The sequence below is a fragment of the Gymnoscopelus microlampas genome (genome assembly GCF_963454915.1).
Source record: "Gymnoscopelus microlampas genome assembly, chromosome: 15".
NCBI lineage: Eukaryota > Metazoa > Chordata > Actinopteri > Myctophiformes > Myctophidae > Gymnoscopelus > Gymnoscopelus microlampas.
This window is the reverse complement of record NC_139952.1, coordinates 33,711,103-33,737,751: the sequence shown is the minus strand read 5'-3', so window position 1 is coordinate 33,737,751 and position 26,649 is coordinate 33,711,103. Positions and strand designations below refer to the sequence as shown.

General features: G+C 41.5%; 1 protein-coding gene across 3 annotated transcripts in view; it reads right to left on the bottom strand.

Annotated features, from left to right (window-relative positions):
• kmt2ba (lysine (K)-specific methyltransferase 2Ba) overlaps window positions 1-26,649 on the bottom strand; it is a 42,067-nt gene that overhangs the window by 13,534 nt on the left and 1,884 nt on the right. Inside the window, exons 2-20 of one of the 3 annotated variants that reach the window (XM_084080207.1) lie at window positions 22,204-23,569; window positions 21,568-21,743; window positions 21,268-21,351; window positions 20,980-21,136; window positions 20,268-20,526; window positions 19,557-19,591; window positions 18,886-19,146; window positions 17,740-17,843; window positions 12,668-15,904; window positions 10,631-10,744; window positions 10,263-10,409; window positions 9,507-9,599; window positions 9,136-9,244; window positions 8,662-8,775; window positions 8,264-8,454; window positions 7,743-7,847; window positions 7,531-7,644; window positions 6,208-6,284; window positions 4,207-4,307 (exon numbers count right to left, since the gene is read on the bottom strand). In XM_084080207.1, coding sequence (XP_083936333.1) covers window positions 4,207-4,307; window positions 6,208-6,284; window positions 7,531-7,644; window positions 7,743-7,847; window positions 8,264-8,454; window positions 8,662-8,775; window positions 9,136-9,244; window positions 9,507-9,599; window positions 10,263-10,409; window positions 10,631-10,744; window positions 12,668-15,904; window positions 17,740-17,843; window positions 18,886-19,146; window positions 19,557-19,591; window positions 20,268-20,526; window positions 20,980-21,136; window positions 21,268-21,351; window positions 21,568-21,743; window positions 22,204-23,569 — 6,844 coding nt within the window. The remainder of the gene's footprint in view (window positions 1-4,206; window positions 4,308-6,207; window positions 6,285-7,530; window positions 7,645-7,742; window positions 7,848-8,263; window positions 8,455-8,661; window positions 8,776-9,135; window positions 9,245-9,506; window positions 9,600-10,262; window positions 10,410-10,630; window positions 10,745-12,667; window positions 15,905-17,739; window positions 17,844-18,885; window positions 19,147-19,556; window positions 19,592-20,267; window positions 20,527-20,979; window positions 21,137-21,267; window positions 21,352-21,567; window positions 21,744-22,203; window positions 23,570-26,649) is intronic. The other 2 variants (XM_084080208.1, XM_084080209.1) reach the window with 2 other exon arrangements.

Sequence of the window (26,649 nt, the reverse complement as noted above, 5' to 3'; positions counted from 1 at the left end):
AAATATCGGGGTATAGAATTAACTGGGATAAATCAGAAGTGATGCCTGTGTCCAGGTCTTGTGAAAGGTCAGAGGTGTCTAGCTTTCAATTTAGGTGGATTCCGGTGGGAATGAAATACTTGGGTTTAAAGTTAAGTGCTGATCTATCCGACATAATGGAAATGAACCTACTGCCATTACTTCAAGAAATGAAAGATAAGCTGGACAGATGGAAAATAATTAATCTCACTCTATGGGGCAAAATCAATACAATAAAGATGGTGATAGCGCCACAATTTATCTTTCGAATTGGCTAAGTTAGCGAAACACTGGACTGAGGATGATTCCCACCCGGATTGGGTTAAAATAGAAATGTCTGTGGTAGCCCCTTTCAAACCCATACAGGCTCTATCTCAGATTAAAATGGTACAGGGGGGAAAGAACTCCATCTTGAAGCACTCTCAATGGGTTTGGTCGGAGGTGCATAGGTTGATGGGGAAATCTCAATACAAGCAGGGCTACTCTTCTATATGGGACAATCCACGTATCGTGATAGGTAAACATTCTTACTGTTGGGATGCATGGCAGAGGAAGGGTATGTGTGTGATTGATGATTTATATGAAGATACAACTTTTAAATCATATCAGGAGCTGGTGGATCAATTTCAAGTAGGGAGGAGTGAATTTTGGAAATATCTCCAATTAAGGAGTAGTGTGGGAAGTGTGTTCAGGCTTAGCAGGAGTGTAGGGCAATCTAACATGATACAAAATGTTTTTAATTTGCCAAAAATAATGCATAGTGTCTCAATGTTTTACCAAAATATAATGGAATTACAAGGTGCAAAGACTGAGAGTCTTAGGTTAATATGGCAAAGAGATCTAGAATGTGAAATAAGCAAAGAGAAATGGTTGAATATAGTCTCCAAGGTAGGTTGGGCCACTAGAGATATTCGAAGTAAATTTACACACTACAAGATCATACATAGATTTTACTACACTCCTGTGAAGCTTTTTAGGATGGGTCTGGTCGAAGACAAAAGGTGTTGGAAATGTAAAGGGGAAGTTGGAACATTTTTACATGCCTTCTGGGAATGCCCTGTGGTAGTACCTTTTTGGAAAGAGGTTCTGAGGAAAATGGGGGATTGGCTGGGGCAGACATTGCCCGAATCTCCAATGTTCTGTCTTCTTGGAGACAGCACACTCTTGCCACAAGGTGTCAGTAAAGGTCAACATGCATTGATAACTGCAGGACTTATCACTGCATCCAGGCTAATATTAAGAAATTGGAAGAGCTCATGTACACCAGGGCTGGCAGAGTGGACCCAACTTATGACTGAGACCGCTTCTTATGAATACTTGATTGCCAGAAAAAAGAATGTTAAAGGGAAGTTTCATCTAGTGTGGGACTACTTCTTTTTGTACATAAAAGGTTTGCTGCATTGATCATATGTTGAAACAGATCGCAATTGATGTGTAATCAAAAATCACAAAGGGGAGGTAGGGGGTGTTGTCCGCTTAGCCTAGTTGTGTTATGACTGCCTGTGTTAGGAAGTTGTTGTATTTAATTTATTATGGGGCCAGGCTTCCAGCATGGACCCATATTGTTATTGGCATTATTCCGTTTCTTCTTCTTCTTCTTCCGCCGTTTTTGCCAGTTCTGGCTGAACCGTGCAGTCGCTTTTTATGAAACTCGGCCATATGATAGATGGTCATGAAAAACGATCAAAAAATAAATCTCACAATCTTTCGTCAAAAGGTGGCGCTATAGCACTCAGTTGAAAATGACAACTTTGAACAGGTACAACTCATGCCCTGTTTCACCTACAGCCATGAAACTTCGATGCACACATGCGTCTCCTCATGCTGAACAACTTTCACACTCTGACTTTTGACCTCTGACCTTTAGATCTCCCACCATTTTGAATTATATGAAAAACAGTTAAAACCTATCTCCTCCTGGGATTTTTGAGTAATCTGCACGAAACTTTTTACACATGAACTTTGGACCTATACCAAAAAACATTTGCAAAATATCTTCCATAAGTGAAAAAATGAAGCTTTAATGAGCCAATGAATATTGCAGTTTTATGACAATTATTCATCTGCCCCTAACACATACATGCAGACTTACCATTCTTTGAAACTTTGCAGAAATGTAAAGGGCCATTCCAAATATCACTGAAACCAATCTTACTCCAATTGGTCAAACGGGGGCGCTATAGCAATTTTTTGAAAATTGAAACTTTAAACAGGCAAAAGTCATGCCTCGTTTGGCCGACAGCCATTAGACCTGCTTACACATGTGCCTTGACTAATGAGGAACACATCTATCACGTTGACCAGTAAGCACCGCCCTTAGATTGTCCGCAATCTTGAGCAGTTTGAAAAACACTTAAACCCAGGATTTTCCAGCTATTTGCGTGAAACTGTATGATCAGTGTGATCTCTTTTTTCAGAGGTTTGTCTGTTGGTCCAATAGCGTCCCGCTTAAGTGTATGTCTCACAACCTCAAGGTCACAGGTTCAAGCCTCACTTGGTGCAGACTTCATCTAAGTTGCATTTCACACAACATGACTATCAATGAATACATTTGCAATTGTTAAAGATAACATGAAATACTTAATTGAGTGTTTTTCACATACTTCATTGTGAAAATAGCTGATCTACAATCTCACAACTTTTCAGATAGCAATGAGAGTATGTTTTTTCAATGTATAACATACTTCATTGTGAAAATAGCCGATGTACAATCTGACAACTTTTAATGGTTTGTGAGCTTGTAGATCGGCTACTTTCACTAGTTTTGCTTCTGAGGAGATGTACAATTTCTTCATTGGTAAATGGTTTGTGAACGAGTGATCTTTGTGTTAGTGAAACAGGGGCTTGGGTCATGACAGAAGGCAAGAGTTTGTGATCCTCAACAGACAATATCAGCCTGGACAAAGCTATAGCACTATAGGTAGTGTTGCAGCTACCTAAGAGTGCCTCACGATCGCAAGGTTGCCGGTTCAAGCCTCACTTGATGCAGACTCATTTAAGTTGAATTGCAAAAAACATGACTCAATCTATTCCGTTTCCATGTCTCTCTCTCTCTCTTCAATCTATTCCGTTTCTATCTTCAATCTATTCCGTTTCTATCCTCTCTCTCTCTCTCTCTCTCTCTCTCTCTCTCTCTCTCTCTCTCTCTCTCTCTCTCTCTCTCTCTCTCTCTCTCTCTCTCTCTCTCTCTCTCTCTCTCTCTCTCTCTCTCTCTCTCTCTCTCTCTCTCTCTCTCTCTCTCTCTCTCTCTCTCTCTCTCTCTCTCTCTCTCTCTCTCTCTCTCTCTCTCTCTCTCTCTCTCTCTCTCTCTCTCTCTCTCTGCCATAGCTGAGTGGTTAGTGAGCCCGCCTAGGGAGCCAGAGGCTCTGGTTGACCCAGGTACGATTCCAGGCCAGGTCAGCAAATGTGTCGATGAAATGAAATTTGTCCCTGAGCAAGACTCTTAACCCCTAATTGCTCACAGGCCCTCATTGGAAACAAGACCGCAAGGACTTTCATGAACTGACCTGTTAAAAGAATTATCATTTCTCTTTCTCTCTCCTGGCCCCATATTATCGCTGCTTGCAGCTATATTGTTGTTTGTTTTTATGTTTATTTATTTTTAATTTTTTTATTTTATTTTTTTGTATTATCTGTATTGTCTGTACTGTTGTGTTGTTGGTTTTGTCTGTTATGTTTTGTCATGTTTATTTGTTGGAAAAAGAATAAATACTTGAATTACAAAAAAAGAGTGGGAAAACAATGTTGCACATTAAGCAAATTATCTGGGGATGCCCCCAAAATCATTGGGGAGAACCACAGGCCTATGGGGCACTTTGACTTTGTGCTGTCAGTGCACCCAATCTCTCACACACACAGCCACATGGCCATAACAAACTTTAGTAAAATCTATTGAGGAAGGGGGCCTTATATTATTATTGTAAATGGTGCATTTATATGGCACATTCATACACCGATGGCAGGGGAAACCATGCGAGGCACCAACCTGCTCATCGGGAGCAATTAGGGGTTCAGCGTCCTGCTCAAGGACGCTTCGACACTAACTCTGGGGGAGCCCGGGATCGAACTGGCTACCGGCCGCTCTACCAGCCACTCCACCCCTGAGCCACTGCCGCCCCATTATTATTATTATTGTCATCATCATCGTCGTCAAACAATGACAGTTGGCTCACACAGAAACTTCCGTACCATTGCGAGGACTGGCACTTCCATCCTGAGGGGTTCTCTCCTGCCACCGTGCATAACTGTGCTCCTTGGAAGGGGGAAGAACTGCCTCAGGGAGCATGCCACTGAAATAGATACAAAAAGAAACAAACAAACAGGGAGAAGATATTTGAGATTGTCCTGTTCCATGTTTCTCTCTTTCATGCCTGCTTAACTTCTATTAAACAACACTTAGTTAGCACTAGAGCTAAATAGAGCAAAAATGACTTTCAAATATTCCTTTTGAAACGCGCGTGGGTTCGATCCATTCGAACCCATTGAATTTCGAATGTATACTATTTAATTCAAACACAGCAGAAGTCTATTTCTTTCTCTATATGAGCCGGCCGCGGTTGGTGCTGAGAAATGCGCTCTCTTGTGAGATCAAATGAATGATTCATATTTATTATATTCTATAGCAATTTTTGAATATTGTAACTGTCTGAAAAGGTGTCATATAATCCCATGAGGGATGGGCCACAAGGTGGCATGACACTTAAATAAAATTAATTAATTCATTCATATTCTATAGCCTAATTTTTTTAAACAATCTTTACCTCGACATGATACGGGAAATCATAATCAAACCAATGTATTCGTTTTTGGTTTGAATCAAATTAAGGTAGGCTACAAGAGAAATGTGACACGGAGGGAGTTTTACCGTGAGGGACAAGAATCCATGCATAGTTTTTACATTGCGTTTTCGATGGTCGAGTCTCGTTGTAAACCGTCTGCCTTCACTACCAAATGAATCGCCCGTTTCAGCTTGACCCGTTATCATTTTGGGATTAAAGTCCCAGTGGCTGGGACACAAAAGTTAAAAGCTTACCGACTCCGAGGCTACTGTGTGTGTCTGCGGTCGGTGTGAAGTCTCCGTGTTACAGGCAGACAGCGAAGCAGCTGATTTATTTTTTGTTGTAGGACGGTGTGCCGTGGCAAACCCAGCTAATCTACAAGCCCACAACGCGTTGCATCAGCGACGCATTGTGGACTTGTAGATCGGCTTACGTTTGCACACAGCACCATCATACGATTAAGTAAAGCCTTGAGGGGAGACTTCTTCCTGTTCTCCCTACTGCCTCTGACTGACAGCTCTGTTTAAAGTTACATGCTCCCAGATCCTCACGAGAACTTGAAAATTCTAACCTTATTTTTTTTATAGTCGGAGGTTCTTCTATTTTTTATATTCGAAGGAATAATCAAATATGGAATATTCGTTGACAGCCTTAGTTAGCACCCGGTTTTAGCTTGGGCACGTCAAGCAAAAATGCATTGGAGAATGTTGCTTTTTCACCACAGGATTAATTAGCCTTAAATTCCCCATGGTGGAATGACACTTGATCCATTTTATTATTATAAATGTTCCCTTATAAGAAGTGAGAAGCTGCTGCACTAAGGCACTATGCATGTTTTGTTCTGGGAAATTCAAAGTTGCCAATGTGTCTCTAATGTCACTAAGACAAATTTCTACAGCTTTTGTTATACTTAACGAATTATATGATTCTGATCAATGCCATGGCTGTTCTGCTGAATTAAGCACTTGAAACCTAGCAGCGCGAGCTTGTAGATCGGCTATTTTAGGCCAATTAGGCAATTTAGTGTTAGCCTGGCGTAGCTAGACTATATCACTGCGTGGATATGAGTCTGGTGCTTCCATGAGGACGTTTTGTTTCCCAAGGGGCGGGATCAAAACAATGTCCTCGACGCAATTGGTTAGACCTACAACCAACTACCAATTACAGTCGCCCATATTCGAATACTGGGCCCTGATTGGTGCCCCACGTCTTCTGGAACAGGAAATGGATTCTCCAAGGAGCGGTGCCAGACCCAAATCGCAGAGTGCAATTTTTTTTTGCACTCGCAGATTCGTCTGGTCCCAGGCTAATTTAGTGTAGCCGTGGGAAACCTGTCAAATAGCTATAGGGCCCAAGGGAACACGTCAACTAATTATAGGGTTCAAGTGGTTAAATTATTAGAAATACTTACCATGGGAAATCTTTGGAGACTGGCTCCCAAGTTTTCATATTGCGTCTATGGCACCAACTGAAAACCTGCTCCATCGACTGTAATAAATACAACATTTTCAAGTTATGGATTGCAGCTTCAACAGGTTAGATGAACTGGCCATCCGAAGAGCAGCAGAGAGAACATTGTCAACTGCTCTGTACTGCATTTCAATGAGACAGATAGATAGACCTTTATCAATTCAGTCATCATTGTAGCACCGCAGTAAGGATGAAACGAACAACATACAGGTAATGATTAGTGATGGGTTGTTCATGATCGATTCGTTCAAAATAACTAGTTCATTGCCGTGAACATGAACAAACTTGTTCACTTCCTGAAACCGCTACGTTCCCGCTTTCGTTCATGCCCCCCGTCCCCTACCCCCATACACAGGACGGGAGGGGCGGGCTGTTCCCGCGACAGACAGACAGCGGTGCGGTTGAGTTGTTTTCCACTAGACAATAGCGCTAATGAAATGAAATGAAAGTTTTTTTCCCACCACTAGTAGTGATGGAGAAAATGGCAAGTGAAGAGAAGTAGTAACACTAACAACAAAAAGGTTTACAAAATAATATAGAAGACAGTATAAAGATGACTTAACATCAACAGCCATACACAACATCAAGCCTGCAGACATCGTCTGTGGTCTACACATCTGCCTCCATTACAACACCCCACGCATTGTACCACAAATTATAAGATACTGGCTTCATGCAACTACTGTATTGCCTACAGAAAACTGTTGTGTTTGTATGTCAATACAAAACCAGAGACATTGTTATGTTACACTTCCGAGCCTTTCAGATTTTCCACCAGAGTATGAACACATTTTGCAATACGTTATTTTGGGCCATTTCCACATACCTCCCAGGTGTATATTGTATACTGGTGTGGGATATAGACAACAATTTCCCTCATCACATACAGAAAGTTAATGATTGCCATTTGAATTACAATGCAAGAAAAAAAAAATCTATCTATAATTGCACACATATACTACCAATACACCAGTGAATGGGAAACGCAGGTAAACAGTAAACCGTGAGAGAACAGCCACGCTAGAGGGGAAATTGGTGGCAGAGAAAAAAGGTCTAGAACGTTAACTCTTTGCCTGCCATGGACACGCTAACGCGTCAAATTCTGCAAAGGCGCAGCCTGCCATGGACCCGTTAACGCGTCATTATGGATCAAATCTTTCTGTGACCAGGTTATAAAACACGAAAATCTCTGGCAGAGTGGCAGTGGGTGAGTTTATTAATGTATATACTCTGGCAGTGAAAGAGTTAAAAGGATTCAACTTACCTTGAGGTAGTGTTCCATTGCCTGATTGTTCAACCTTTGATCTTCTTCAGGATGACAATCCTCTTCTTTAAGCCACTTTCCGATCACCGTGACAACATCTTCGTGGAATGCTTTCTGAGTGGGGAAGAGGACAAAACAAGACATTCAGTCAAGAAAATGTTGGAGGGCTCAAGTCACTTTTTCAATTTCTAAAAATAAAAGAGGATACTTACAAGTGAATTGTAACAGCCTCCCTTTAGCTTCTCTCTCATTGCGTGTAGATCACAGACAGGCTTCTGTTGGTCCCTGATAGAATCTGTGCTGCTGGCTGCCTTACACTGCAACAAGATTATAATGTTCACATATTGTATGTTAATATTAACACAGTCTATATGTTTTTAAGATGTTTTTTAAGTTGCTTGATTCAATATTTAGATATTTCATCAGATCCGACACATACCCCTTCCATTTAAGCCCATTCAACTGTCCATTTCAACCATGTTACTCATTTAAAATACACATCTAAAGTTCTGGTGAATGATATTGTCCTTCTAAATGCGCAAGTTGTTTTTTCAATCACTTTCATTATGTGTTGGAACAGATAGCTTAATGTTCCCGTGCTACAGTGTCAAACTTTCATGCCATCAAGAAAATACAGGCAAGTTATCAGAATCATTCAACAATTCCAATACTGCAATGATAATCTCACCTGGCAATTTTAATAATCACCAGTAACTACTAAATGGACTCTTACTTCTTTACAGAGGATGATATGCTCTGCCGTGTTTGAGCTAAGGAGCTCTGTCAGCACCGTCTCCAGCCCGGCCTTCAGCCTACCCTGTAGCTCCTCCCTCCAGTGGCTGGGAGCAGCTTGTGATTGACTGCAGGGTGAACACGTGAACACCAAGCCGTTTGGCTGGCTGGACAGCATCTCACACAGCTCATCTGAAAACACACACACACACACGTAATTAACCCAACTGTTCCCCAAATGAGATGCTGATCACTGACAAAATCAAGGTATCTGTCTTTGCTAAAAGAGTTATGTACCGAAGAGAATTATCACTTGGAATGAAGGCCTTCATGTAGAGATTAATACAATTCTGTTTAGAAGATTATTACAATGTGTAAAATGCTTTGAGAGCCACTCACCTGCGAGTCCTTCACATTTGGAATGCACCCAGTGGTTACACTTGGAACACTGCATCATCAGATGGTCCCGGCTGTTGTCTTCATAACACTTCTGGCATACAGTGCAGAAATTCCCTGTGGTAAAATCATGGGTGACGTTGAGTAAAAATGCCAGTCATATGCATCTTTGCCACATTCACAGCACAAGGTTTCAGTGGAATTTTGCAGAGGACTTACCCTCACTCATGTCCTTCAGGTACCTTTATTCAATTAGGCACAGGCAGCTTATATGAACAAGTTTCAGCACCCAACCTTATTCAGACGCTGTAGAGGGCTGTGTGCGGAAATAGGTTCATTTTCATATACCCATGCCTCATTAAATAAAAGGTACCTGGAACATTCTGAACTGTGCACCAAGTAAAGACATGAGTGGAAGAACAAAAAATCATTAAAAGTAAAGTTTTCTTCTTTGCCACCGTCAGCTGTCCTACCTACCTTTTTTGTGCAAAGTAGTACAGGCAGGACAGAGGTCCTGAGGTTCGTGGTTCCAGGCCTTCCCAGGTGTCACACCACAGCTCTTACACCGGACACATGTCATGCACACCTACACATTAAGAGGCATCAGAGTGTGACAGTTAAAGCTTGAACCGAGGGAGAAAAGACATTACCTGAACATGGGCCATCAGAATTATTATTATTTTAATGTGCCACTTCGAAGCACTATCATCTGCACCTACAGTGCATGCACCAGACCTTGTTTGGGCAGTTACCATGTACAATTTCTAAACATGATGCCAATTTGGTCAGTGAAACACACAGCATGCAAGGCAGTGTTATCAATGTATATCTTAATTTCTTGAACTTACCCAAGGCAAAGTACTGTTCATGGGCTTAGGGTACGTTGGTCCTAAACACGAAGGATGGTAGCAATTTTGGCATCTCCTGCACTGTAAAACAGGCTACAACAGAAGAGACATTTAATAGATTAGGGATTTTTACATTTCACATGTATTGTCAAGAAACAGCTGGTTCCCTAGTAGTTTACCCATGCTGAATACTGAACTCTAAGACAATATTATCATGTCAACAATTATCTAATTCAAGAACTCAAACAAAACCACGCTTTTAAACTCCTAGAGTTGAAAATGTTCAACTCTTAGCACCCATAAAAAAAACACCAGACGTGAACGCACAGCGCAGAACAGACGCTCAGCGCCTCGTCTCGCTAATGCAGTTTCCAGCCTAGCGTCAATACGAGGCACTCCCATTAGACAACTATTCAAAACATATGCTCTGTTCTTTGGAGTTTTTAAAGGCCTTAATTAGCAGTTTGTGTATTATGTGTAAATGCGTTTTACTTAAAAGAACTAAAAAACTTGCACATGCACTGTAACTATATGGACCCTTACAGACTCCTTTGGTTACATTTGTGCAGTCATATGTAACTATCACTGTACAAATGCCTGGAGAGGTGGAACCTCATGTTACCTTAAATAAATGTTCTACTGGGAGCTACAGACCAGTGTGCGGACTGCCTTTCTTCAACATTGTACGTATTTTTGTTCAGCACCTTTTTGTGCGTGCTTCCCTCTTGGGACTATTTCTGAGGTGGAGCTGCATACCTTGGTGCTCTTGCTTTTACGGCCACAGACATGGCAGAACTTGCAGCGCCGGCAGCACCAGTTCTCCTTGTTCTCCTCTAAGGGGCGCTCTTCTGGCAGCAGGCAGAAGCTATGGAAGGACTCACAGCAGACCTGGCAGTATATCATCTAAGGGTAGGCAAAACAGGAGCATGAGGAAGATAGATTCAGTCATAAAAATAGTATATCGCATTGCTGTATGGAAATCTAAAGTTTTCAGATACAGTACATATGCGTGGAAAACTAAAAACTATATTATAAGAAACAAATCTCCATATTTGTTGCAATTGAGCCATTAAAAGGATTATGAATCGCCATAGATAAAACACTCTTTTTAAATAATGTTTTACCTCATGATGTCCTTTACTAGCACATAGCAGACAGACTGGTTGGGGTGTAGTAGGGACGGAGGTGAGGATGCTGAGACCACCCATCAGCCAGACATTCTGCACAGCACAGTCTTCCTGTGAGTTAGAGGACACACATATACTGCATGTACCTGTACACTGTATATAAAATGCAGGATAAGCTGTTCATGTATTGTTTTTTTCAGATGGACCATCATCTTTCAGAGTTGAAGAATTCCTGCTGAATCATGTAATAGACTACATAATTTAGAATACATCAAACAAAACCTGAATAGGGAGATATAATATCTTATAATGTCACACCATAAGTTAATTATATGACTAAATTCTCACAAAGGGGTAATGATTAAATGTCATCTACATGTAATTAATGGTAGATGTACGTGTAACTACCAGCCTTACATCAAACAACATTTCAATGTTGCAGACACATTTCCAAATTCTGAATAAAGTCATGAGAGTACTGCTAGAGCTGTGGTGAGCTCCAGTCACTTTGATCATTTTTTGTACAGTGGTCATAAAACTCACGTCTTTTTCTCATCTTGACTTTCCGATAAAATCAAACATTATCTTAAACACAACCACTATATTCTTTGTTGATCGGAGTCTCCTATGGGTCTGTAATATCCTTTCCCCCATTTTACACCATATCTCCTCACCAAAAATAGCTTACCTACATGCTTGTAGATCAGCTATTCTCACAGAATGTTTGCCTATTGTCAACAAATTTGTTTATCATGACTTCCCAGATTAGGGACACTAGGGTTCATGTGGTCTTTAGTCTTTAGTCTTGGTACATGCTCATGTGAAGTTCAATGACATGATCATTATAAAACAAACAATAGGTGCACTCTCTCTCCAGCAACAAAACATTAAGTCTTGATTCTCAGCTGTGGCCAAAAGCCGTTTCTGTTCCTGCTCAATTTTTCTAATCTTACTGTGATGCATGTCATCCATATTTTCAGATTTCGCTCTCCTGATGGATTTGAGCTTTCTGAGAATGGGTCTCACAATCTCCACACAGTAAAATCCTCAGTGTTAATTTAACTGAGAGTGTGGTTTACAACCGGTAAGGGTTTATTTCGTTGAATTTGTACACTGGGTAATTTGCTTCAATTTACACTTAAGGTGAGCAGTCATAAACCAAGTATAAAGCCAGATTGTTTTGTGTACAAATATGGCATCAATGTGATTTAATTTGTACACATCAGATAACCTAATCAGAAACAGCTTTATTGTCAAATCACAGGTTTACAGGTATAAAAGTGGATGAAATAAAAATAATTGTGCGTGCGCCATCATTTTGTAGTTTCGGTTAGAAGAGTGGTGATAGAGGTAGAGTAAGACAGGACAGAAACAGATAAAAGAATTATGAAGGTTTGTGTACCAAAGTATTGTTCCTGGTAGCAATAAATATATTTTTAATTGCAAGAGAGTACAGTATGAGAGATTGCTTTCTTCTCATTTCATTCTCAGAAATGAACTTGATTAATTTGATTAGATTTTACTAGTAAAGTAAAATGTGTACCCAAAATGCTGTCAAAACATAATTCATTATTTCCAACATAATTCTTGTCGGGGAAAGAGGAAGGAAAAAGGCAATGAGAAAACAAAAACCCAAATTACTGAAACACCGAGTCACACGGGACTAGTATTAAAGAAAAACAAAACAAAAAAATTACTGAGATGCCGATTCACACGTGACTAGCATTATCAGATTAACTCTGTTTGCCGAAATATGGTAGATAATTTGCCCTGGAATATTACTTTACAAATTCCTGACCTGGCCAATTAAACATGGGATTAAGATCACAGATGACGTCCGCAATTATTACACATTACCAGAGGTCCCCCAGGTCATACTAGTCCAGTGTGAACTGTGAATAGGGTTAAAGTGTTGTGCATGGTAGACATTACTCAACTACATTCACCTTTGGCTCTCAGTGTGAAAATGTCAACCATGCACAGCGTACAAACAAGTGTAAAACTGAAATGCAGCCCCACACATGCAAAACTCACCTTGAAGTCTACACGGATCTTGTGCCTCTTCTGCAAAAGGCCCTTTTGGGGGAATCCATTAGTAAACCCTGCCAGGGTGCTCTGCGATGCATAATCAGCAGGATTCTGCGGACGAATGAGATAGGGTGAGTCAGTTCTGGGTTCGTGTTGCGGCACTGTGTCTTTATCAAAGCTCTTCTCTTCTTCATCGTCCAATTCCGCCTTCTGCTGCTCCTGCTGCATGCCCTTTTGATGTCCCTCTGTATTCTGGTCAACAGTCTCGAGGAGTGCTTGCAAAACTGCATGCACTTCCATGTCTATGTTAAGAGTCTGTCTCTGTGTCAGGACCTCTGTGTCAAGTGTCTGCTGCATGCCCTTTTGATGTCCCTCTGTATTCTGGTCAACAGTCTCGAGGAGTGCTTGCAAAACTGCATGCACTTCCATGTCTATGTTAAGAGTCTGTCTCTGTGTCAGGACCTCTGTGTCAAGTGTCTGTGTCACCGGCTCTGGGTGCACAGGTGGCTTAAAAAATGCTGGCACTAGAGGCTCAGGCAGTCGCTTCAAACTCACATGCAAATATCGCTGTGCTACAGTCTGAGCCACAGGCAGAACTGCCTGCATTACAGGATCGGGAGTTTGAGGTGGAAAATGGCGTATGGACTCATTGGCTTGTGGAAGTGAAGAAGATACAAATGTCTTTGCTTTGCCTTGTGGAGTTGGAGGAGTTACAGACTCTTTGCCTTGTGGAGGTGAATGACAAATAGACGTGATGGCTTGTACAGAAGACAGAGGTACAGACGTGTTGGGTTCTGGAGGTGAATGACAGATACACTTGTTGGCTTGTAGAGAAGTACCAGGTTCAGAATTGTTGGCTTGCGGAGGTGAACAAGTTCCAGGCCCAAGTTGTGGAACAGTGTGGTTTACAGACTTGTGTTCTGAAGTTGAATTAGTGACAGTCTTATTGACTTGTGGAGGAGAATGAGGTACAGGCATGTTGACATTGTCGGGTTGTAGGGGTGAAAGACTGATGGACTCGTTAGCTATTAGAGCTGAATTATTTGCAGAGTCAGGTTGTGGGTGAGTAACAGACTTAGAATGTGGAACTGAATCGATTCTAAACTCAAGCTGTGGAGCTGAATCAGTTCTAGACTCAGGTAGTGGAGGTGGACAAGTAACAGACTCGGGTTGCGTAACCGAATAAGTTCTAGACTCAGGTTGTGGAGCTAAATCAGTTCTAGACTCAGGTTTTGGGGGTGGAGGAGTTACAAACTGGGGTTCTGGGAGTGAATGAGTACAATTAAGTACAGACTCATTGGTCCTTGGAGGTGAGCTGGTTAAAGAATTGTTGGGTTGTGTATCTGAACGACTTAGAGATGCATTGACTTTTGAAGCAGGAGTTCTAGACTCAGGTTGCAGAGATGGATACGGTACAGAATCCGGTTCTGGGAGTGAAGGAATTATAGACTTGTTTGCTTGTACAGGTGAATGACTTACAACCTTGTTGGCTTTCGGAGATACAACAGTTGTAATTTCATTGAGTTCTGAAGGTGAAACGGATACAAACTTGTTCAACTGCAGAGCTGACTGCACTATAGACTGGGGCAGACGGTGCAAACGCAGGTGCATAACTGGCGGTAGAAAAGGTTTGGATATTGTTGGAGAGGACTGTGTTCCCGAATCTGATGACTGCAGAGCACCTGGCTTTGTTTCAGGCTTGTTGGCTTGCAGAGGTAAACAAGTTGCAGGCCCAAATTGTGGAACTGAGCGAGTTGAAGACTTGTGTTCTAAAGTTGAATGAGAGCGAGGGGGAGAACAAGATATAGGTGTGCTGACATTGTCGGGTTCTGGAGGTGAACATGAGATAGATTCCTTTGCTAGTGGAGCTGAATGGTTTGCAGAGTCAGGTTGTGGAGGGGGATGAGTAACAGACTGAGGTTGTGGAACTGATTCAGTTCTAGAATCCGATTGTGGAGCTAAATCAATTCTAGACTCCGGTAGTAGAGGTGGGTGGGTAAAAGACTTGGGCTGTGGAGCTGAATCACTTCCAGACTTGGGTTTTGTAGCCGAATCAGTTCTAGACTCGGGTTGTGGAGGTGGAGGAGCTAAAGACTTGGGTAGTGGGGGTGGATGAGTAACAGACTTGGGTTTTGGAGCTGAATCAATTCTAGATTCCAATCGTGGAGCTAAATCAATTCTAGACTCAGGTAGTAGAGGTGGATGGGTAAAAGACGTAGGCTGTGGAGCTGAATCATTTACAGTCTTGGGTTTTGGAGTTGAAGGAGTTCTAGACTCTGGTTGTGGAGCTGAATCAATTCTAGACTCAGGTAGTGGAGGTGGATGAGTAACAGACTTGGGCGGTGGAGCTGAATCAGTTACAGTCTTGGGTTTTGCAGTTGAATCAGCTCTAGACTCGGGTTGTGGAGGTGGCTGAGTGAAAGACTTTGGTAGTTGGGGGGGGTGAGTAACAGACTTGGGTTTTGGAGCTGAATCAGCTCTAGACTCCGGTAGTGGGGGTGGATGGTTAACAGACTTGGGCTGTGGAGCTGAATCACTTACAGACTTGGGTTTTGGAGCTGATTCAATTCTAGATTCCGATTGTGGAGCTAAATCTATTCTACACTCAGGTAGTAGAGGTGGGTGGGTAAAAGACTTGGGCTGTGGAGCTGAATCACTTTCAGACTTGGATTTTGTAGCCGAATCAGTTCTAGACACATGTTGTGGAGGTGGATGACCAAAACACTTGGGTAGTGGGGGTCGATGAGTAACAGACTTGGGCTGTGGAGCTGAATCAGTTACAGACTTGGGTTTTGAAACTGAATCAGTTGGAGACGTTAAAGATTTGTTTGGTTGTGGAGATGAACTTAGTGATGGGTGTGTGATGGGCTTCACCAGTTGCAGAGGAAGCGGTGTTTGACACTGTGATAACAATGGCGAACTCATCTCTAATACCGACTGTGTTCTAACATGTGATGAATTAGGTGCACATAGTTGCATTTCAGGTTTGGGCGGCTTTGAATGTAGCCGTGTTCTAGAATGTGGTGACTGCAGAGGGCATGGGTCTGCACATTGCGGTAACTGCTGCAGGTGTGACGGCAGAGACGACTGTACTATCGAGTCAGGCAGACGGTATAAATGTATTTGTAGACGCTGCATCTGTGGCAGCTTCAACTGCTGCAAGGGGCTTCTGGGTGGGTTGGATCCCTTCATGGGCTCCGTCCCTTCTGTCTCCACCTGTTCCTGTGGAGGAGGGGACTCTGCCTAAGCCAAAGAGCAGCAAGGTAGGTTCCAGAGATATGTTGCAGTAATACTAGTGTGACATGCAGAAAGCGGCGATCGGCAGCAGCAAAAGGTAAAGTGGGGAAAAAAGAGGTGGACTATCAACATGATACGATTGAGAATTATTCATAACTTAGAAACAAAGAAGGGAGTGCGGCAGTGATATAACAAATCAAATTCCTATCAGGACTTAGATACATATGGAAAAGCAGGGCTACGTGGGATGGAGGGGCGGGGGTCAAAATACCACACATATTCCCACCTGGCTTACTTTCTCTGTCAAATCCAAACGTATTTAAGATTGACCAGACACCCATTTCCATGACATGGTGTCATTAGGCCAAGAATTAACTTGTAGCATTGCTAGTGAGCTAGTTCTTATTCCACAAGCACCCAGATGTTCCATGTGTATCTACAGCCACTGACAATAAATGAATAGAGGGAAGTTTACGACTAACCTAATGGCTACTTCATTAATGAATGATTAGAAATTAAAGATAATAATAAAGTTTGTGAAGAAAGATTTGAACAGAGATTCCAATGACTGCAATCGACTCAAGAATTAATTCATGGTAATATGCGTTGTTGCCTTTTTTCCATTTGCTTATTTAAAGGAAACTTTAAACGTGACTGCTCGATGACGCGAAAATACACATTTGATGTCGTAGGCGTACACTTCCAAAAGGAGAAATATACATAAGGTATTTCCCCCCCCAGAGTATATACAGTATGATCTCCTCACATCAGAACAATGGAATTTAGGTTCACAATTGGTGATATTTCCCTGTAAGAGAATCAACTACAACAGTATTTTTCAATGAAATGTAGTTGAATGAGGTTTGTAACATAATCTGCAGAGGCATTAGTGGTTCATTTCCATCACTACTTCTTTCTGATTCACTAACTCATCTCTTCTTTCTTATAGGCCAGGCCCGTACATACTGTAGATGCTAACTCAAAATAATAGCACAAGGAGTAGTTATATTAGAACCAGTGATGAAGGAGAGTAATCTATTAATCTATTCCTCAGTAATTAGTTAGTAAGTGGTTGTGTATGTTTAAAATAAAAACATAATTTAAGAATTATTCAATCTCCTCAGGCTTGATGGGGAAAAAATAAACAGTTCACAAACCTAATACCTATAGCATTAAACATGCCGTGTAAATTTTTCAGTGTGGATACCGTCTTCTTCAAAGGAAAAGAGACAACACACTATGGCTGGGCGGTATGGACAAAATCAAATATCAAAATTATTTCTGAAAACTGTTGAAAGTATAAAATATGCCATATCAAGATATATTACGATATCTAGTCTCATATCACAAGATTGTTATAATAATCGATATATTGCCCAGCCCTAATAGCAAGAAAAAAGAATTGCATTTTACCATGAACACAGCTTAAGTTATGCATGGTCAATGAGAAAAGCACAAAGGTTGGTATTAAAATGAGTTTAAGGCCCTTTATGTGAAGCCATATAAGCTACAATTAGAATGCTTGGTAAGAAAAGTGTAATTAGAATAATTTATAATGACGGAGGTTAAGTTAGGGTTAGGTTCAAGCATGGGCCAATTACTATTTGCAAACAATTCTTCTTGTATTATTCTTGAAGGGATTTACTGCTTCAAGACAATTCATAGTGCCACTGCCAGGCAATAACAGGACGCTAAGCCTTCGGTCACTCACTGATTACCTACTGTATCCAAGTAGACTAAAGCCACCCTTTAAAAGTATTTTACAAATACTATTTGACCCATGTCTGACTAGATGATACCAAGCAGGCAGTGCAACAGAAAACTGTACTATCTGTTGTTACCTTAGTAGACCTAAATCTGCTGGGTCCTTTGGGGCCAGGTCGCCGAGGCTTCATCGGCTCAATAGGAATGCCAGCTGGAACTGATACATCTTGAGGGACAGTACCTGCAAAAAAGAGAGACAAAAAAGGGGGAAAAAGCTAATGAAATTGACCAATGCTATATGTACTTGAATGCTATTTAAGTAATAATTCACAAGAAGCAGTGCTATACGATGAGATATTGTCACGGGTGTGCTGTGGTTGTGGGCACACGGTCACAGGCTGGTTGGCCACCGTTATATTTATTTATTATATTTATGATCAGAAAGAAAATAAGTGAAAAGGACACAATCGCTTTCCAGCTTTCACACCAACGAACAATGTCAATTGAGTTTGAGTGCCCGGTGAATCTGGAGGCACTGCTACTGGGAATCAAATCCAGGACTGTGGAGGTGGGCAAGTGTTTGTCCTCTATGCCACCCGGACACTTAGTTTTAGTTTAGTTTATTTCGATACTCTTTTTTTTTTCTCCAGTGAGACATTACAAGAATATTTTTTCTTTTAACCTGATCGAAAAGGTATAGGCAGAAGCTTGTAGCTTATTCATGCCTACCCTTATCACATTTCGTTACATTTTAACAAAAAAAGAATAATGTGAAGAACCTAACCAAAATCCACTAAGTACATAAGTAGATCCCTAGTCTATCAATCCTACATTTGATCACAATTTGGTCAATACATCCATCAATCATTCCATTCGGTATTTGTCCAGAATAAACTGTTTGCATTCAATTTATACTTATGCTTAATAGTCTCAGGCAATCCATTCCACAACTTCATACCACAAACAGAAATACACATGCTTTTCAAAGTAGTACCAACACTTAGTTGTTTTAAGTTTAGTTCCCCTCTCAACTCATACCTACGTTCCCTATCCTCAGTTATGTCTTTTAATTATAATGGCAAAAAACATACTTACCGTCAATAGCAAAAAATAGATCTAAAAGCTCACAATGCATTGCAATTGTGAGCTTGTAAATCTGCTATTCACAGAATGTCTATTTTTACCTACTACAGTACCTATTTTCAACCAATATAAGTCAATTCTAGCCTATAATGACTAATAAACCAAGAATAGGGATGCTAGGGTCCATGTAGTTAAACTACCTTGGCTGCTTGGAGCCTCAGCAGCAGGCTTTTCAGGGACATCTTCAGCACTTTCCGTCTCAGACTCGGACTTGAGCAGGTTGCTATAGCAGCGTGGTGTGATGTTCCGCCTGGACTGTCTACGGGTGATAGAGGTTACGGTGGACAACCCCTCCCCTGCCTCTCCTCCTTGCCCCAGCTCTCCTTCCTCATCGGTTGACGTGGTACGTGAATGCTGCCGATGCCGCCTCCTCCTCTTTTTCATGATCTCCTTTCTCCTTTCTGAGGGACGAGAAGTCCATGATTAGAAGAAGATGTTATAACATTTGGGTTATATCAGGGTGTTAGTATTTGGATATGATGTAAACACAGTTGGTTTGCTTTCATTTTATCAGTGAGAAAGACTGTCCAATTAGAATATAATAGAATATATTTTCTAAGTTTGAATGAGCAGAACCTTTTTTTTGTAAGACGGAGATTCTTTAGAAAAAGTTTATCTAGTTTGGGTGTGGTATCTGAAAAACATTTAAAGCAGAGAATTACAACCTCATGATTTCAAAATTGCCACGGTATTGCAATTTCTATATACTTCTAAGCCCAAAAGCGAATTGATATTTTTTGCAGTATAAAAGCAAAAACATGAATCTTATTCACCAGTTAATCACGGACGCATACGTTTCAGCAGCACTCACCTTTTCCCTTCTCCATCCGCAAGCACTTTTTATATCTGGTGGTAGAAGACATGAGTGATTTAAAATTTTACCCAATCTCTATGGGAAGTTGCATATAGATCTAATCTATTCATTCATGTATAAATTGTAGTAGCGATGCATCAACTACCAAGAGCTTCATCAGCTTTCCATTGATTTGATATAATGAATACTATAATTATAATTTTATTGGAAAGAAATAAAAAGGTATTACTGTTTTCATCATTGCATGTGGAATACTCATCACGAAAACAGAAATATACACTTTTGTAAGTTAAAAACGCTCAGTGTTAACACTTAAAAGTGACTAGTGTATTTCATATAGGCTAAGGAGAATGAGATGCTAATGCAAAGGATTTGCTCAGCTTTCTGAATAAAATGAAAGAAAACTATGCTCTTTCAAGAAAAAGAAAAAAAAACATGTAAAGCACAGAAGACCACATTGTGTTGATTACCTGTGGCCAGAGGATAAAAGTTAAAGGGGTAGTTACGTTTTTTTGTATATTTGGTGATTTTCAGGGTCAAAGAAGACAAAACTGGCACTAGGGTTACTGAGAAATGTCCGCTGGTAGCTTGTTAGCATTTTGTTAACAATGCTACTGGAAACGAATGGGGTCTGCTAGCTACAGAGCTACCCCTTTAAATCTTCTCCTGGCAGATTAGTAGTGAATTAAGTCTTATGGAACAACATACATGCAACACTGTCGCTTGGTGTTGCGCCCTCCGAACTTGGGCTTATCCAGACAGTTTCCGCACTTTCCACAGTCGAGGTCGACAAGGCATCGCTGGCAGCTACCACACCTCCTTCTTTTTGTCCACGATCCTGTCTGTACCGTCTTTTTCTTCCTCCATAGCCGTACGGGATCCTTAGGGACCACCCACTGGGTCGTGTCCTGGTCTGAGACGTCACCACCATCATCATCATCATCATCATCATCATCATCTTCAACATCTGTAGGACATATGATAGAGAGCAAGAGAGAGGTGAAGAGAGGAATGGTAGAAGGGAGGGAGAGAGCAAGAGAAGTAAATATGAGAGGCAGAGAGGAGAAAAGGAGAGGGAGAAAGAAGATGACAGAGAGAAAGTCACAGACAGACAGGACAGAAGAGGGATGGATGAAAAGGAAAGAGTGAGAGCAAGTGAGCATAAAAAGGGGAAAGGAGGAGGGAGAGAAAGTAATGGTAGAGAGAGTGAGAGAATGTTGAGAGATTAAGAAGGCACCTATCAAGGAAAACCACAACTATAACTATTTTAACTGCAGTTAAATCTACCAGAGTTAAATTAACACTATAAATTTGACTGTGAATTGAAAAAAAATTAAATCAATGTTAGTTTCCAAACTGTGGAAGGGGATCAAACCTGGGAACATCTAGTTACAGGACAGAAAATGAGAGTGTAGGCTACCTTCTGCGTCTGGTGAAGGGTTGATGCCCTCTCTCTCATGGAGTGGCAGTGCACTGAGCCTGGGAATGTCATCAGGCACCATGGCCCGAGGCTGACCTAACGCCACTGCGGCCGCCCGACATACGTGCTTAATCCGAGGACCACACAGCGATTGCTCCTGCACTCACACACAAACACGCACACACACACACACACACACACACACTCAGCATGTGGTCAACAGATACTACACAGCTGAACGTAAACATAGTGAATGACGCAAACCATCCGAATTCTGAAATGCATTACCTGAGGACTCGGTTGTTTGGCCGGCCGAACTCTCCTTCTCCACCTCCTTCCAACTGCCTGCACTCCCAATTCTCTGGACCCAAGCTTGTGGAATGAAATCGTTAAAAGGGTTACAGAGCTACCCCTAAATTTGAACTTCATCTAAAGAAGTTGTGTTGTGCTCTTATCAGATTACACTGTAAGATTCAGAGAGTTAATTTAACTGTGAGTGAAGAAATAATAAAAGACTCTCCGAGTTAAAATACACTCCAGATTTTGCAGTGTACTATTAAACATCACTCAACCATTCTGGCCACTCACCTGTGATGACTTGTGTTGTTTCTGTTGATCTATCTTGATAAGCTGGACCTTGGCTCTCTTCAGCAGGTGGAGCATCCTCTTGTTCGCTCCAGTGAGGCCAACTCTCTGACTTGGAACACTCAACTCCAACCCGACTCTACCACCCTCCTCAGTAATGGACTCCCCCACATCTGGCCCTGGTGACGCAAATACAGCAAACCTCTTAAAGAGCCATCAGACCAGTGATGAACATTAATGCATTTTCACAACACAAAGTAAGTAAGTAAGTACAAAAGTGATTTGTAATAACAATGTTGGTATAACGAAGACATTCACTGACAATGTTACATTTTTACATGCATGATTTTCAACTCTGATCCAATTTTTACTTTCATCTATAGCCGGAGGTGGTTCTGTTTTGTGGCGTCATGTGCGTGGTACCATGAGCTATGACTGGTCTACCTTTGATGGGAAAGACAAACCCTGTTCTAGGTGAATCATAAATTAGCTAAAAAGTGAACCAAGTGATTGTTCCAATTCCAAACACAAAACACCCAAGTAACAAGACAGAATAAATTATACTCTTAAGCATATAAATAAAAGTTTTAAGTCAAAACTGTTTCTAGGACAAGAGACATAAGGATGGATTGTATTCACCTTTATTTTCCACACCGGCTGCTCCCTCTTGCACAATCTCACTTGACACCGAACCAGCAACAGGGCTCCTCACCAGCACTGCCAGCTTCCTCACAACACCGGGTGAGTCCATCTCCTCCATGGTCAGCTTGGACCTTCGTCTCTTCCTCCTGACTGGAGGGGCCAAACTGACGTCTTGGTAATAATCACCCTGAACTCCATCAGGCTGGTCTTTCTTCTTTTCTGCCAGTTTAGATGTCAGGTTCCTGAGTTTCTTATAGACCTCCAGGTGGCTTGAGCCTGGACTGAGCTTTGATGTTGTCTTTGAATGCAACGAGCTGCCATCGCCATCGTTGCTCGACTCCTGACCTATACTCTGGGTGCCATCTTTACCTTCGTTCTTCAACCACATTGATACGTTTCCCTTTGGAAACTTAAAGGCTATCATTTCCTTATCCAGGTACCTCTTGGGGGCCTTGATGATGCGGGAAGACCTGCCGCTTATCACAGGTGTGGAGGAGCTCTGCGGCCCGATCTCTGACCCCGCGACAAGGCTCTGACCTGGCAACTGCTGCTGCTCTCCTTCCTGCACATGCACAGCTGGAATGAACTCTGGCACATAGGCGTAAAAGACGCGCTTGGTTTTGGTGCGCTGCTTTTGGGGCATTTGGGGAATCATTTGGGGAATCATTTGGGGAGTCATTTTTGGAGGCTTCCTCCTGATCCCAAATACTACTTTCCGTCTTCTCTTGAGGGCTTCCTGGCCGCGTTGGGGACCAGCCTCAGCTCCAACATTAAGGAAGGTGCCTGTGTCTCTGGACACCTTTCTGTACAGCTGCTTGTTCATAGACCCTGGAGACAGAGCGACTCCCTGAGAGGCACCTCTGGTGTCTTCATGTTGAGACCCCCTCCTGCTTCTCCCGGACCTCTTCAGTTGGACTTGGTTGGCATCCAAATCTCCCGACACCTCACCTGGAGCTTTGACACTGGTCTTTCCTCTACCTTTGACAACTGTGGTCAGGGTGCACACCAGCTTACCCTGTTTGGAGACGCTGGCTGAGGTAGAGCTTGTAGCCATTTGGTCTGTTGTCTTGACAGAGCCCTTTTTTTTTGTACTTGGAGCTCCTGAGTCCTGTTGCCTGAGCCCTTTTCCTGGACCCTCTTGGACATCCTGGTCCTGCTTGGGGACCCTCTGGACAATTTTGCCAACAATTGGTGATTTAGAGCTGCTTCTCTGGATTATTTTCCCAATCAAAGGCTTAGTTCCTTGCGAGAGGTCTGGAGCTGGGGGGGGCTTTGTTTGGTTGGATGATGATAACTGATGAGCACTGCCTAAATTCCTTTGAGGACGAAGTGTTGTGGTCCCAAATCCGGTGAGATCTTCCTCCTAAGGAAAGTACAACAAATGCAGATAAATGTCAATGCTGCTATAGTCTATATAATATTTAGAATTACTACTTATGTACGATTGCACAGAACAGCCTTGTAGATTAGACACAGCCATTTATAAAATAAGACAACCTGGTGGACCTCATTTTAATGATATTCTAACCCTACAACCATTTCTCTTTTCTCTCCTGCTGAGGGCGGCCCAGCTAGAATAAAGTCGATTCTATATGCCATTGCCATCATGAGACCACTGACTGCCCTGTCTATCAAGTATATACTGGTAATAATGTGTGGTTACAAGGTCATAATGAGGCACTCTGGTTTCTGTGTATGTGTGAGGGGGCATGGGATGAACACTACTGCACACAACAAAATAGTCACATACTCATAGATGTGATTACAAGTTACAATTAAACAGCATGTTTCACACTCTCAGATCTAAATTAACACTGAGCTTTGTTTCCCCTATTTGCATTCAGCAGCGGCAGGGTTAAAAGACTTCAAATCAATACCACGATTTCAAACCTTTGCCTCATTACGATTAATTAACGATTATTTTATGTGCTTTTTACCCTGCCCTCATAGTTCTCTAAAAAAGGTCTTTACTGTAAATCAGTCTTATCAGTGGTGGGGGGGGGTTCAGGGGTTCCCCAGCCAACGTAGTTAAAGGTAGGGTAAGTGATATATATATATATATATATATATATATATATATATATTTTTTTTTTTTGTTAAAAAGGTTAAAGTACAATATTCTGATAGTAATCATTGCTACAGAGCGCTTCTTCGGTCACAGGGGTCTCTCCAGTTCTTTAGTAAACAGAATATAGTACATTTTCAGGTAGGTGACAAAATTTAAGCCAATCAAGAGAATAAAGAAAGAAGCCCAAGTTTAATAAAGAGCTGGAGACATGGGAGATTCCTTTTACTGAACATACACTCTATAGCAATGAGTACTATTAGAATATAGAGCTATTTAACACTTATTTTAACCAAAGTAAATGGTAAATGTTGCATTTATATAGCGCTTCTATCCGAAGCGCTTTACATTGATTGTGCCATTAACCCATTCATACACACATTCATACACCGATGGCGGAGGAAACCATGCAAGGCACCAACCTGCTCATCGGGAGCAATTAGGGATTCAGCGTCTTGCTCAAGGACACTTCAACACTAACTCTAGGGGAGCGCCCCAGCCCGGGATCGAACTGGGAACCTTGCGGTTTTCCAGTTCACTCTACCCGGCCACTCTACCCCTGAGCCACTGCCGCCCCAGTAAATCACTTACCCTACCTTTAACATAGCATCACAATCATTTTTACCACTTTATCCATTTACATGTTGGCTATTCAAAAATAGCAGATCTACAAGCTTAGCTCAGCGCGTCACTTTGCGAAAATATTTGAAAAACTTCGAAGATGTTTGGAAGGTTTTGAATAATTTAGATTTTCTTTTTACATCAATCTTCTCTTCTGGGGGTCCCTGGCACAAAACCTTTTCAGATAGGGGTCTGCGGCCAAATACATATTAATTTGGGGGTCCTTTACATGAAAAGGTTTGGGAAACACTGCTGTAAATATTACAGGCTCGCTATTTTTGCACACCACCATTGTATAACGAAGTATAATACAACGGTTACGGTTGACAACAGGTTAGCAACCAGTGCATGGATCAGTGTCGATTGACAACATCATCACACGCTTTACTATTGTGATTGGTTAGGGGATGAGCCAGATGAACCAATTGCTCCCTCTTTGTCAACAACCATTAAATAATCCACCATTCAATTAACTTTGTGTCAAAAAAAAAAAGTCTGGTTTATATTAAAGGAGTACAAAAAATTACTTATTTTCTTTCAATTACACACCCCCTGAAGCATTGAATTCATGGACATTTTTTAGTTTTTGTCGCATTCCTAGGCCAATAATTTGATTACCGGCAGAAAGATCCTAATGTATCCGGTAGGAGACTCAAAGGAGTCTCTTTGAGTCTCCTACCGGAAATACACCCGGTCATCAAATTATTGGCTTAGGAATGCGTAAAAAATAAAGAAATCTCCATGAATTCAAGGCTTCATGGGGTGTGTAATTGATAGAAAATTAGTAATTCTTTGGGTGAGACCCTGCCTACTGCATCTGGCAATTTACACACACACAGTTTCTGTATCTGCACTAGACCGGAACTACAAACAGCAAAGCAAGTTGGTCCCAGATTAATCCACAATGGGGGGAGGGGGGGGGCATCGTCCATCACAATGTTTTGGTGTGCCCATCGTAATGTCAAATTTGAGCAGATATCTGCAAACCCTAATCTGCCAGCACAAGGGCTACATTCGTGCTGTGTTAAGTGTGGGTTGTTCATCCATGATTTCAAACGCATACATCCTGAAATGTAATGATACAACAGTCATCACACTAGGCCTGGGCAATATTGGCAATATCACTTTCAAAAACAGTTATATATTTTTGACAGAATACCTCGGAATCTTTAGAATGATGATATTTTGGAGACCTTGAAGATATTGAGAAACGATCAGTGATAGTGATGACTATGTAGGTAGGCATTCAGTGTTCATTTCATTCAACTAGAACAATCTAATCTAAAGTTCAGAAATTCATATCACTTTACTGTTGGGCAGGCCAATAAAAGACTGCTTAAGCTACATCAGAATATTGCTAATCAGATACAGGCAGCACTACTGGAAACAAAAGAATAAAATAGAAAATAATGTATATAAAATAGATCTTATGCATTATAAGGCCTGGCAAACCCTGCAAATATAGTAAAAACCTCAGCAGAATATCTCATTTGATCGTCTCTAATCTCATCACAACATAATTGGCTTTGGGTCTGCTGTCTGCCCTGTACAGCTGTGGTAATGCATGGGCCCTCTCATCTCTTACTACAGTGTTGCATCAGTATAATACAGAGAACATGCATATAAAAGAATCTTAGATTTAGATCTACAATCAAGAGAATCAGATTCAGACCTGCTGATTATTTATTTGTATAATGTTACAGATACACATTCAGCCAACACTGATATTAGTGCAATTAGAAACAACAAACTCACTG